We start from the raw sequence: 14586 nt of genomic DNA, 5'->3' as shown, positions 1-14586 counted from the left end.
TTCTTTCCCTAGTACTCGCCTGACCTAATCGCGAGAAAGGCAAGAAGGAGCCCGGAGTTGCTGGCCTCCAGCCCCATCAGGTCCTCCTCCCACTTTAGCTTTGGCCTTTTGTACCGGCCCCACGTGACCCGGCCGGCTGGCTCTTCCCACTTACTCCGTCCCGCCCTCCGGCCTTTCCCGGCTCTCGGCCCAGCTATTCCCGCTCCTCGGCCGTCCCCCTCCCGCGTTCCCTCCTCCTCCCCTTCTCCCTCCCCCTCTCCTCTCTCCCAGGCTGTTCCCGCTCCCTCCCCAAGACAGCCGTTCCCTCGCGATGCTTCCCCTCCCCCCGCGGCTGTTCCGCCGCTTCGCCTCCCCTCCCCCCGACTGGAGCTCACTGTCTCCAAGATGGCGGTCGTGTCAGTTTGGGGCATCTCCGCGGTCCGGCCCGGGGCCCCGAGATCCCGGCTCTCTCCCCCCCCGGTAAGTAGCCGAGGGGCCACCCCTGACCGCACTCGGTCGTGAAGCCCGGGGCTGATGCGTTCCGGGGCCCGCTTAGGGGCCTCGCGGGGTCGGCGGGCCTCTGCAGGCCCCGCCGCGGCCTGTGCCGCCTCCCGCTGCTCTGCACCAGGCCTCGGGCTGGGGCGCCGCGGCCGCCCCCTCGCGCCCGGCCGGCGCCGGGCTCCCCCCGCCCCGCGGCCCGCGCGCAGCAGGCCCAACTCCCGCCCCCGCGGGCCGAGCGCAGCCGGGGGAGTCGGCGGGTGGGCGGGCGGAGAGCGGCCCAGGCCGCGGAGCCTCGGGCTGGGTTGTGCCGGCGAGCCCGCTCTCCCTCGGGGGCGCGCCCACCGCCCTGGCCCCACCTGCGCCCGGCCGCTCGCCGCCCTAGCCGGCCGCGGCCCCGCCTGCCCGCGTTTCCCGGCGCTCGCTCTCCGGCTCGGGCTTGGTGTGCGGAGATCCCAGCGGGGCTGTGGCGGCAAGTGGGGGTGACAGGCTGGCGGGTGTTGTGGTGCGGAGGAGGCAGCACGTGTGGTGTTGTGTCTGTCGGGCTGTCAGCCCGGGAGCCGGGAGGGGTGGCGGCGGGCTGCCTGTCAACCGTCGGCCGGTTTGGACAGGAGCTGCCTGACCTGTCAGGCTTCCCGGGCAGCCTGCGTGCCCCAAAGCCTCCTTGGAAGCGGCCTCTGCGGAGTTTAGGATTTGAAGGAGCTGGGAATGGGAGATACATTGCTCTTAACTCTTTCACGTGATTTCATTGTTAATTTAGTACTCGGGTTCTGTTTCCATTTAATGGGAACAGCGTACCCGTTGGCAAGCTTCAAGTTGTGCTGTTTGAAGTTTTTAAAGTTACTTGCTCTTTTAAAAAAGAGAGCGCGAAGATGTGTTTGGGGGTGGGGAATGGAGACCGGGAAGGATCGTCGGAAGCAAGTTGTGCTTTCTCTCAAGCGGCTGGTGCACTTTCAGAGTTAAAAGTTCAAGTCTGCAGGCGCTTTACTTTGGGAAGACCTGGAGAGTGGTGAACATCCCCGCCGCAAAGACAATGAGTAACTGTCATTCATTCTTCTACCTGCGAGCTTAATCATTTAGAACGTTCTTAGCTGAAACTCAGGTTGTAGCTTCTCATTTAGTTTAGCGTTAAGTACATAATAAACTTTCGTGGAGTAACAATACTATGATTTCAAGTCTCTTAAGACTCACCAAAGTGAAGCATAACTCTCTCAGGGGCTTCTTTTTAGTCAGATACTTTAAAAATAAATCTTGGCTCAGGTTTGAATGTTTGCTTAATTAAGCCATTTCTTTCCTATCAGCGTTAATAGTACTATTCCTTTCCTAATATCTGTTGGCTTTCCTTTGGATTTTAATGTCAGTCTTAAGAATAATTGCTGTGGGAGCCATTTTTCTAGCATTGTTGATGTTGTAATGTAAGTGCTCAGAGCAGAGGTCTAAAAAACACTTTAAGTTAGTTAATTTATTTTTGGAAGCAAAGGAGTTATTTAGATTCATTATTTGTGTGCTTCAAGAAAGATTTCTATCTGCCAGATTCTTTCGTTTGAAAGAATAATATCGACTTTGATCCTGGAGAGGCAGTATATTTATGTTTGTGTTTTGTTCATTAATGTTTATTTCAGGACAGCATTCTTGAATCTGTGTGAGATCTCTTTAAACCCGCAAACAGGGCATGTGTTTTTTCTATACCGTACATTGCATATGTAGGGTGTGCATTTGAACACAGTGATTCTGGACTTTCTCATTTCTAGTTTATCTGTAGATTGGTTATGAACATTTTGACAGTTGTTACTCCCTCCAAGTATATTGAATATATATTTGGCTATGAGAAGGTATTGACATGTAATTCTTAAAATTTGAATGATATTGGATTATTTAAAAATTCCTTAAGTACTTTTCACATTTGATGATTTTCAGTATTAGTTTTGTTTCCATTTGGAATGTTTAAGGTAATATTGTACTTAAAATATGAACTTGGCCTGTGTAAATTGTATTAGTTATTTCTTTAATACATGAAATAGTTAAAATGTTCTAATTGGTTTTCTGTCTGTCTTATTGACTGTTTTTATCCAGTCTGAATGTCTGGAATTTTAAAGGATGAAAGATTCACTCTTTCTTTCATTACAGGATTCTTTCTGCTAGTCCAGATACTTGTTGAAATGCTGAATAGTTTCTTGGAGAAAGATGTCAAGGAAGAGTTTCAGTTCATAGACTGGTGAGCAGAGATTATGGAGTACAGAATAGCCACCCACCCTCTGTTTACTTGTAGCCTAAGGTCATTCATAGTGCATCTTACTTCGTCATTGTATCCTAATTATTCAGCTTTCTCTTTTCTTTTTTATCTCAGTGGTTTACATACATTATTTTGAAATGTTGATAGAAACAGGTTAAAATTCCTACAGGTGCTGAATATACACTTGCTATTTGATTGCTTTTAAAGACAAGGATGTTTCTATAGCTTATTCACAAAATGGGCCTTGATAGAAAACTGACTTTGTTTTAATTTTTTTCAGGCATAAGATGCACATTTTTCTGCTGGGAATGAGATGTTCTTGAGTTTTTACAACTTTATGAAGAGACCCACGTGTGTGGTGCTATTGAGAAATTTATTGGGAAGTTTGAAGACATTTCAAATAACATGTTTAGGTTTCTAAAGTAAAGTGGGGAGGCATTCTATTTTATCAAAGGAGGAAGGACTTGGGCCAAAAAACTTGTATGCTATGGTTAACTGGTTCCCCGCCTCCGAGAATGTTGTTTTCCATGGTGTAAAACTTACTCAGCATCAGGATAAGGGATAACGACTCTATGGATATACGAATCCTTCACCATGGTAAAACTCGCTAACCCGCTGTATACGGAATGGATTTTGGAAGCCATCAAAAAAGTGAAGAAGCAGAAACAGCGTCCTTCGGAAGAAAGGATATGCAATGCAGTGTCTTCATCCCATGGCTTGGATCGTAAAACTGTTTTAGAACAATTGGAGTTGAGTGTTAAAGATGGAACAATTTTAAAAGTGTCAAATAAAGGTCTCAATTCCTATAAAGATCCTGATAACCCTGGGCGAATAGCACTTCCTAAACCTCGAAACCATGGAAAATTGGACAATAAACAAAATGTAGATTGGAATAAACTGATCAAGCGGGCGGTTGATGGCTTGGCAGAGGCCGGTGGCTCAACTTTGAAAAGCATTGAACGTTTTTTGAAAGGTCAGAAGGATGTGTCTGCATTATTTGGAGGCAGTGCTGCCTCTGGTTTTCACCAGCAGTTACGATTGGCTATTAAACGTGCCGTTGGCCATGGCAGACTCCTTAAAGATGGACCTCTTTATCGGCTCAACACTAAAGCAACCAATGTGGATGGGAAAGAGAGTTGTGAGTCTCTTTCCTCTTTACCTCCAGTGTCACTCCTTCCACATGAAAAGGATAAGGTGAGAATGGTATATGCACCAGTGTTCACAGAGCTAATGTAGCATGCTATAAAGTCATGTTCCTAGGAAGTAATATAGAAGGTACACAAGTTTTGTGTTTAGAGACTTGTGAAATGATTAGCTCTGGTTTTTTTACTGGTGAGTTCTAGGTGTAAGAACTCAATAGATGCTAAATGTTCTGATATTTTGAAATATTTGATGCCTAAGATTCAAAGTGTAGGCTATTGATCTACTAGAAAAAAAATGTTTAGTTTAGAATTAAAAAGTAGTATGCAACTTTAAAATTGTTGCATAAAAGTTTTTATAATACTGTACTGCTGGAAGTTAATGAGCAGCCAAATGCTGGAGACATGAATTTGATACCAGCAGGTAGCTCTAAGAACCTGTATTCTTTTCCTTTTTCTATTTTTTGTTGCAGATGATCACTAGACAGGAATGAGACTGATTCTCCTGACCTATACTAATAGCTAAGCAAATTTAGCAATTCTTATTTCTCCTGTTTATATTCTAATTATCTGTCATATATTATTTCTTTGCATATGATGAGTTCTAAATGTTGTTATTTCTGACAGGTGTACTACATGGGTCAGGAATACATTATCCTATATATATTAGTAAAGGTCTGGGCAGTTGGGTATTTTGATGCACAGATGATATACCTTCCTGTGCTATGTTTTATGCTCTTATTTTGTGCAGTTAAAAGAATATTTTCTTAATACTATCTTTTGGTCCTTAAGTAGACATTTGTGGGTGAGGATAATTTTGTTAATAGCTGTTTTTTTACATTGTCCTAGTGTCCTAGTTGTATATTTATTTCAATTGCTCTGAATTGTAGTTCTGTGGAATGTGGTAGTAATTTAAGTTGTACACTTTGTGATCAGTAGTAAAATAATCTTCATTTGCTTAAGATCATGGAGTTCCCTTCTAGGATAAGAAGATTGTAAAGTTAACATTGAGTACAGGGTGGAGCCAAAAGTAGTTTTACAGTTGTGAGTATGAGAAACACAGAGTTTATTATATTATTTATTAATTGTTGTATTATTTTCCATATGAACAAATGTAAACCTACTTTTGTCCCATCCTGTATAAAAATATTTGCAATCTGATCTAAATGTAATGCAGTTAATAACCCATCTATAGGTTTTTGTTTAAATAATAATGGAAAATTAACAGTATTTTTCTTTGAAATTTTTAGAGATCTATTTTAGGGTTAAATTTTCTCTGTGAATTTTGAAATAGAAACATTATCTTCTTATTATTACCCTTAAATGATTTTGTATTATTTAAGCATTTATTAAGAGTGTGTTATTGAATATTTAAGGTGGACAAGTAACTAAAATGCTTTATTCTGTTCAGTGCTATAAGAACTCTTATCTGTGAGGACTGTTTCTTAATCGTGTATGGCTGAAATGAATTGAAATATAACAACTGAGTCCTACAACTGTTTTTAAATGGTCTACAGGTTAACAGCATGGAAGCAGGGAATAATTTATAGTTTAGGATGAATTCAGTGTCATATCTGTGAATTGGGTATCATAAATTCTTGTTAGAACACCTGGATGCTTGCTTGTATTATAATTTACCTTGCTTGAGTTAGACATTTTAATTTTTAAAAATATTAGCCATACATAAAGTGTCAGTTGTGCATATTTTAAAAAGATAGTTTAGTGCAGTGCAGTTAGTGTAGGACAAATCTGAGTCCTGTTACCCTGGGATTTTACTTTTGAAAGGGATCTTGAGAACTATGTAATCCAACCTTAGTTTGCAGCTTGAGCTGAGATCTGCTGGTGTGCTTTGGTTAGAAATGTGTTTTTGGTTACATAATTTTAATATATAGTGCTACTAACCGAAGTAACTAAATTTGGAGTATACATTTGGGAAAGTTGAGTTTCATTGAGTAGACTACTTTGTATGTGGTACTGGTCTTGGAAAACTAGTTGCATGATAATATCTACAAAATTAGAGTTCATAGGATCTGTTTATATTTTTCAATGTAGCCTTATTTTCAGTAGTGAATTTCCTGAGTGACTTTTCCCCAAAGATATGAAAAACTCACATTCAGAATCATAATACAGTGAACTCTAGGGTGAGGAATTATTCCTCCTCTAAACAGATAACAGTGTATATCTTCTTTTATTTTATTCTAACTACTTTCCTTCCTCTTTGTTAAACTAGCCAATGGATTCCTATGTGGAATTGATTGGCTTGCTGTTATGAACCTAGATATTTTCAAAAAATTTATACAGAGTATATTTTTTACAGTGACGGAGAAAGGAAAATATAGGCCAGAAATAGCTTCACATCTAGGCATTAATTCAGCAAATAGATATTAAACATCTAATAGATATTAAACAACTGTGGGCCAGGCACTCTGCTTAGCACTGAAATGGCTTGGAACTAAAATGGGTGTTATCTTCAGTGGAATGCAAATATATCTATTGGCCTGGTCAGCTATGGGGTGAGAGATGAAATTCAGGTACTTTGTGGAGTTACTTGAGCAAGTTCCTCTTTACTTTTTTTCTATATTAATTCTAATATTTATTTATTTATTTTGATCTTAACCTTTGGAAGGAACTCTAGACCTGTATATTAGATTTTCAGCAGCTGAGTGGTTTTTTTCTCTTTTCAATGAGATCAGCTGTGTAGAAATATTTTTAAGAGTTTTTGTGCAGACTTTTGGACTTAAATAAGTTTTCACATTGATAGATAGTGGAGAGACCCTGTGGCATACTGTGATTTAGAAGTTTTATCCATGTTCTAAGAGAAATATCTGAGCTAGCTTTAGGTTGTAGGAGTTAATGGTGAGTTTATTTATTTCCTTAACTTAGTCATGTGTTTACTGTGTGCCAGGCATTACTTTAAAGCTAAGTTTATTAACTCATTTAATCCTCATACAACTCAATGAGGGTAGGTACTATTATTTTACAGATGAAGAAACTGAGGCATAAAAGAGAGTCAGGCCCTGGCCGGTTTGGCTCAGCAGTTAGAGCATCAGCCTGCGGTCCTGAGAGACCCAGGTTCGGTTCCCTCTAAGGGCACATATCTCAGTTGTAGTTTGTCCCCGGCCCTGGTTGGGTTGTGCGGGTGGCAACTACTCGATGTGTCCCTTTCACGTCGATGTTTCTCTCTCTCTCTCTCTCCCTCCCACTCTATCTGAACAAAATATCAAAAAATGTCCTCGGGTGAGGATTAAAAAAAAAAAAAAAGAGTCAGTACCTTGTCCAAGTGAGATATAGTAGGTGATAGAACTAGAATTTGAACTTGGGCAGTCTGGCTCCAGATTTACTGTAATAGCTGTATACCTACTGCCTCTTGGGAATTGTTATGTATAATGCCTATCAATGCACTCATATGCATAATTTTGAATGTTCTTGGTATAGCTTAATAGCACATACTCTAATGGCGACAGGACACATTCCTCCCTCACCCCATTCACTGTTTGTGTTCCTTTTTTCTCTGTCATAGAATGAATTCTAAAACTGACTTTGAAACAGTGGTAAGAATGTATCAGAAACCAAAGATTATGAATAGTCTAAATTTGTTTACCTGAGATTCATTAAAAAATAGTTTGTCTACATAACATTTTGTTTTATTCTTAAAATATAGTTTCAAAGCTTATTAATTTTCATTTCAGTTGTCACTGAAGTTTTATCATTTGCTGTTTGGGATTGGATGCATGGATATAATAGAGTGCTTTCATTTGGGACAGAATGTAGCTTTCCCTTAAAAAGGGATTTAGGTGAGAGTGATAGTGTGTAACTGGCTTAAATGACATCTTTCTCCTTGTAAATTTCTTTTTAAAAAATTTATCTTTGTTGTTTAAAGTATTACAGATGTCCCTCTAAATTTCTTTCTTTTTGAAGTACAGATATCATTATAAGTTAATTTGCTCATTTACTTCATTTATTCATAATTTATTCAGCAAACATTTAGATGCCTACCATGAATAGTGCCTTTAGGATTTAGGTCCTGTTGGGGATCAAGGCAGACAGCATAGAGTCTAAATTATTTTGTTACTGGAATTTGACCTTTTAAATTCATGGAATAAGTGGAAACCTAGATTTTTGGTGTAGAGGTGCTGGTTAGAATGGAAATATCTTTTCAAGTTATTGAGAGTTAAATATGATACAGTTTTGATTCAACTATTTGGAAATGGCCTATAATTTATAGTAAAGTTTCACATTTTATATGTTAGAATAGTGGTATTATAAAATTGTTTATATTTATAAACTTTATATTCAAATATCCTTTTGCTATGATACTTTTTAGTAATTGTTCATGCTGTTAAATTCAGGGATGTGTTGACTGCTTGACAGAATGATCGTTCACTTAAAAAACAAACCAAAACAAAACAAAAACTCCAAACCATCTGAAAACAAAAGATGCTACAAAAATGTTGAGAAGAGATAACTCAGTAGTAAATAAGTGGAAAAAATTTTAAAGTATATATTAAGATTAGAAAATAGATATATGTTTTTATTGATTTTACTTTATTATTTTTTAAATCCTCACCCGAGGATATTTTTCCATTTATCTTCAGATAGAGTGGGAGGAAGGGAGGGTGAGAGAGAGAGAGACAGACAGACCGACCGACCGATAGACACATTGACTGGCTGCCTCCCACATGACCCAGACCAGGGCCAGGGTCTAAACCGAAACTGAGGTATGTGCCCTTGACTCTTTGGTCCGCCAGCTGAAGCTCTAACCACTGAGCCAAACTGGGCTGTTTTTATTGATTTTAGAGAGAGAGGAAGGGAGAGGACAGTCAGCTGCCTCCTGCCTGCCCCCTACTGGGGATTGAGCCAGCAACCTGGGCATGTGCCCTGACCAGGAATCACTGGCAACCTCTTGGTGTGTTAGGAGCATGCTTAACCAACTGAGCCATACTGGCTGGGCTATATTAAGATTTGTTATTGTTGTTGTTAATCCTCATCTGAGGATATTTTTCCATTGTTTTTTTTTTGTTGGTTTTTTTTTGATGGAGTGAAAGTGGAGTGGGCGGAAAACGTTGATGTGAGAGAGACACATCAACTGGTTGCCTCCCACATGATCTCTACCGACCAGGGCTGGAGAGTAAACATGCAGCCCAGGTATGTGCCCTTGACTGGGAATTGAACCCATGACCCTTGGGTCCGCAGGCCAATGCTTTAACCTCTGAGCCAAACTGGCCAGGGCTATATATTAAGATTTTTTTTTTTTTTTTGTGGTATGTGCCCCTAGTGGGAACTGAACCCGGGACTCGCTGGTCCGCAGGCCGAAGCTCAACCGATGAGCCAAACTGGCCAGGGCTATATTAAGATTTTTTTTAATGAAAGCATGTAAGCAAGTGTATTTTGTATTATTGGGAAACTATTTTTGGAGGAGACTTTTTAAATTACAAATTTTAATTCTTTTTAAAAATGTATTGATTTTTAAAGAGAGAGAAACATAAATTTGTTGCTCTACTTATTTATGTATTCATTGGTTGCTTCTTGTATGTGCCCTAATCAGGGATTGAACCCATAACTTTGGCGTATTGGGATGACACTTTAACCAATTGAGCTACCTACGGGTCAGGGCCACAAGTTTTAATTCTCACATTATGGAGGAGGGAAAGGAGGATGATAGTACATTTCAGTCTTTAAGTAAAGAAGGATTATTTTAGGGAAAATTATCCTAATTATATGTAGTGGGCCTTATTTTTTGCATCATGGCAAGGACATAGTGACTTAGATAATGTAGATTTTTGTAATGTTATTGAGTTTGCAACTGATTGATTTTAGTAATTACAATTTTTATAAATTATTGCTTACACCATTTTTTGGTAACTCGAAATGTTCTGTGCCCTGATGAGAAACTAGCTAGAAATAAAAATTTGTTACAAACAAGTAATGGAGGTAGGTTAAGTATAAATATGGTTAGGAATTGACTGTCTTAGCAGACTTGTTCATATAAAAAGACAAATACAGACATGTAAAAATAACACTTTCAGAGATGTTTGTAATGCAACATATGTTTAATTTTTTTAAAAATATTTTTTCTTTATTGATTTTAGAGAGAGAGGAAGGAAGAGGGAGAGAGAGATAGAAACATCGATGAGAGAGATCATATGATTGGCCACCTCCTGCATGTCCCCCACTGGGGATTTGGCCCACAACCTGGGCATGTGTCTTGACCGGGAATCAAACCAGTGACCTCTTGGTGCATGGGTCGACGCTCAACCACTGAGCCATACCGGCCGGGCTGCAACATATGTGTAAATACGATCAACTATGCAGATATATTTTGGTCTTCTAGTTAGCCTTGTTAGCTAGCCTGTGACCTCTGTGTGATTTGGTAATATTCAGACTGTAACACACCCTGAAATAAAACTTGAGCCACTGAACAACCTTTGATTTAGTCATTGTTAATCCAAATTGCTATACTCAAAACATCTATGCACATACTTAAACAGTTTCTTATACTTAGAGTTACTAGCACTTTTTTGTGGAGTAACTTCTAATAATAAATTGATGAAATAAAAAGAAATTAATAAAAATACTGTATATTACAAATTGCTTTAGGAATAGAGATCTAGAGGATCTAAGCATCTTCACCTCTTTCTTTGACCTGTATCAGTAGGTTAAGAGAATGTAAGCAGTTGCTTATAGACACCTATTAATAGCTAACATTTGTTAAAGGCTTGTAATGTGTTGGGCCCTGTTCTGAGTGCTTTAACATGTACTTCTTATTGAAGTCTCAAAAGAACTTTACATGGTTAAGTTTTATACGCATAATATATTTATATAATAGCTCTTTAATAGCGTTTAATAATACAAATTTCCATTATTGCTTTTCATAAACCACCAAATGGAAAATTAATGTATGCAGAATACATTATCTTTCTCTTCATCCTTGCTACCTGTTTTATTTAGTTCATCTTGACACAGGGGGCAGCACTGTTTTATATTATATTTACTTTTTTTTTTTTCAGATAGAGCTGAAGGATTAGAGGGGAGAGAGAGAGAGAGAGAGAGAGAGAGAAACATCGATGTGAAAGAGACACATTGACTGGTTGCCTCCCACACAACCCCTACCAGAGCTGGGGGTGAACTGCACCTGAGGTACATGCCCTAGACTGGAATCGAACCCGTGACTCATTGGTCTGTAGGCCGATGCTGTAACCGCTGAGCTAAACTGGCCAGAACTACATTTACTTTTTATTTATTTATTTATTTTCTTTATTGATTTTTAGAGGAGGAAGGGAGAGGTAGAGAGAGAGAGAGAGAGAAACATCAATGAGAGAGAAAATTGATTGGCCACCTCTGCATGGCCCCCACTGGGAATTTGACGCACAATCTGGGAATGTGCCCTGACTGGGAATCAAACCAGCGACCTCTTGGTGTATGGGTCAATGCTCAACCACTGAGCCAAGCCAGCCAGGTGCAATATTTACTTTTAATATTATGAAAGTGCATAGGTAACAGCACCTGTTTGACGTATGGGGGATCGGGAGGATACATCATTTCAGGCATCTTGAGGTTATAAGAATCTCCTTGACAGGTTTTTTTTCCCTTTCTGTTTAGAATATTGGAGATAGTATACTTTTTACACTGACTAGGTTCTTAGCACATGAGAGGAGTGAATGAATCTACGTGCTAAGTTTGTTGGTTAAAGTAAATTAAAAATGTCTTTTCTAGTGAACTGGGAAGTGTTTCTTAAAATTACAATAATGAATACTTTTCATACTCTGATTTAAAATTTTTTAAAGAAACAAATAAATGTTATGTTTAGGAATAATTAAGAGCCTCTTTCTGGTACAGTAGTTTACCAATTGGCTGCTCAGGGTGGAGTTAGTTCACAAAGGATCTGCAACAAATAAATTAGACCAGTAGCAACTTCACTCTCCTGCTTTTCCCAGTTGGAGCAGGATTAGGACTCATTTCAGCTGCAGCTGGTTCCCGGGAATATTTAGGCTGTTTCTGTTTTTTACTTTGACAGGAAAGTCATAGTTCCCAACAGATGGCTTTCATCAGTACTGAACATAACTCTAAATTCAAGTTCAAAGAATTACTTTTAACTTCATTAGGGAACAGGTGAAGAAACACTTCATAGCATGGTACTACTTGGTCAAGCATAGAGTTTATAATAGTGTAGCATTTAGATTTGCAGAATGCCATTCTGAGTCAAAATAGTTTTTAACTGCCAACAATGAAAAAAAAAAGACTTGCTAAGAAAAAGTAAGTCAGGGTGTAGTGTTGATTAAGGTTTATTTATAGTTGGATTATATTATGTTTACAAAGTATAGGTAAATTAAGAAAGAGAAGAACTGAGTCCTGCATTTTCTAGAATTTTACAGCAATCTTGGATAACAATGATTCTAATTTTATTTCACAAACAGAGAAACTGAAGGCCAAGGAGATTTAAGTGTCTTATTGCATGCCACACAGCAAGTTAATCACATCTGAGAGAAGTGGACAGGCCCTTCTCGGTTTTGTGCTTTTTTCATTAGACTGTAGAACTCTCTTTATAGTATTTGATAGCAATGAGTATAAGCTAATGTAGTTAGAACACTCTTCCTTTCATGGAAACCATAAAATAAAGGCCTGGTCTAGAGGATTTTGATGGTTTTTGTAAACCACAAATATGTAAATCTGGTTGTTTCAGTGTTTGAAGATAGTTACATACTTTAAAAGTCAAGTTTTTCTTGGGGGGCTAGGGGAGGGAAAGACTGATTTCTTATTGCCCAAATTAGCAGAATTAGAAAGTCTTCTTATGTGTTTAGTGAAATATTATTATTAAATTAAAAATTTTTATTTTGAGAGTACATTTATGAAAGCTAGGGACAGTGAAACAAGAAAGGGCCTAGGATAGAAGAAGCAACAGGAGAACCTAGGCAGGACTGCTTTGGCTGTCTAAAAATGTTATGGGAAAGAAGTGAAACAAAGCAGGGTTGTTGTCAGCTCACTGGAAGGTCAGAGGAAATGGGTCCTTGGTGACAGGTTCATGGGGTTTTAGCCCAGGATGAGCAGCCACTACCCATTACTCCCCTGGTTGCAAGTCTTAGGGCACCTGAAAAGGAGATTTGAGTGGTCATGTCCCAAGGAGGGTACACCTAGCTAAATATTAGAAGAACATGTTGAGTGACTTTAATGCCGGAGGAAAAAGTACTCCTTGAGTTTTGAAAAAAAAAGTCCATTTACAGTTAAGTCTGATTTTCAGAAAGTCTACAACACAGATAACCTCTGAGTGATTTGGATAATTGGTTAGAACTTAAGAATTTTATGACTGAGATAAGAAGGTACAAGACTTTCTGTTTATCGATGAAATTATGTATTATTTATTTTGTTAATCCTCACCCAAAGATAGTTTTTCATTGATTTTTACTTTTTTAATCCTCACTTAAGGATATTTTTCCAAATATCTTTAGATAGAGGTGGGGGGGTGGGGAGAGAGAGAGAGAAACATTAGTGTGAGGGAGACACATCAATTGGCTGTTTCCCGCACACACCCCCCTCCCCCTTCCCGACCAGAGCTGAACCCATTTACTCTGCTCTTCCGGCTGACGCTCTTAACTGCTGAGCCAAACCGGCCAGGGCTCTTCATTTTTAGATAGAGTGGAAGGGAGGGAGGACGGGGAGAGAGAGAGACAGAGACAAACAAACATCGATGTGAGAGAGACACATTGGGTTGCCTCCTGCATGACCCCTACTGGGGCCGGGGATCAAACCTACAACCCAGGTACGTGCCCTTGACTGGGAATTGAACCTGAGACCTTCCAGTCTTCAGGCTAATGCTCTACCCACTGAGCCAAATTGGTCAGGGCTAAAGTAATTTTTATTAAATGCATTAAGTATAGGTAGATTCAGAGTATACATTTTAGGCCCTGGCCAGGTAGCTCAGTTGGTTAGAATGTTGTTCCAATACACCAAGGTTGTGGGTTCGATCCCCGGTCAGGGCACATACAAGACTCAACCAATAAATTCATAAAAAAGTGAAACAACAGATCTCTCTCTCTCTCTTTTTCTCTCTCTCAAATCAATAAATACAAATTATAAAAAGAATATACAGTCTATCACCTGTTGTTATGTATATATAATATCTTGATTCTGGGTGATTTGTAATGCCAGTACACAAACTTTATAGGGAAGGCAGCAGACATCATGTTTGGTAACAGTTTATCTCTGCATTACTTTGTCATAAAACTTAGCAAGTAGATTAGTGGCAAATAAAGGTTAGATTGGGGACAGTTATTTATAAAATAACTGGTGGTTTTAAGATTATTGGTAAAACTCGTTAAGGAGAAATGACATAGAAAGAAAATCTGGGCGCTTAAAAACTGAAAACCTTTCTATGTGTGAAAGACAGTTTTTGCTGTTTACCTTTTGTGCAGAAGAGGTTGGATTCCATGTATATGGGATGTTATTATGCTTTTACTATGGGCTGTTTTGTTCTCCAGGGATTTGTGAACTGTCCTTGACCTGGAAGAGTTGGTGTTATGTGTTGGTTTTCTTTCTCTCTATTATTACTTTTTATCTTTACTGTTGAAAGTATTACAGATGTTCCCCCTTTTTCCCCCACATGTTGGTTTTCAGTTCTTTCTGCTTAGAGTGCAGGTGTTTTTTTCTTAGTCATTGACCTACAGTGAAGCATTTAACTCCTTAATTTTCTTGAACCTGTAACAGAACTCATGGAAACATATATTTTCTGTGTGTTGAGTGTGA

At 39.2% G+C, this 14586-nt stretch overlaps 1 protein-coding gene across 4 annotated transcripts in view; it reads left to right on the top strand.

Annotated features, from left to right (window-relative positions):
• Positions 1 to 367: 367 nt before the first annotated feature.
• The window catches only part of KAT6A (lysine acetyltransferase 6A), a 117400-nt gene continuing 103181 nt past the window's right edge, over positions 368 to 14586 (top strand). For 3 of the 4 annotated variants that reach the window (XM_036250222.1, XM_036250223.1, XM_036250220.1), the window contains exons 1-2: positions 368 to 459; positions 2991 to 3904. In XM_036250222.1, coding sequence (XP_036106115.1) covers positions 3305 to 3904 — 600 coding nt within the window. In that variant the 5' untranslated portion in view covers positions 368 to 459; positions 2991 to 3304. Of the gene's footprint in view, positions 460 to 2464; positions 2693 to 2990; positions 3905 to 14586 lie in introns of those variants that run through there. The other variant, XM_036250221.1, reaches the window with a different exon arrangement.

This window comes from Molossus molossus, unplaced genomic scaffold (assembly GCF_014108415.1).
Source record: "Molossus molossus isolate mMolMol1 unplaced genomic scaffold, mMolMol1.p scaffold_m16_p_9, whole genome shotgun sequence".
NCBI lineage: Eukaryota > Metazoa > Chordata > Mammalia > Chiroptera > Molossidae > Molossus > Molossus molossus.
The sequence above is the reverse complement of the archived record's forward strand: the minus strand, read 5'-3'. Positions and strand labels throughout refer to the sequence as shown.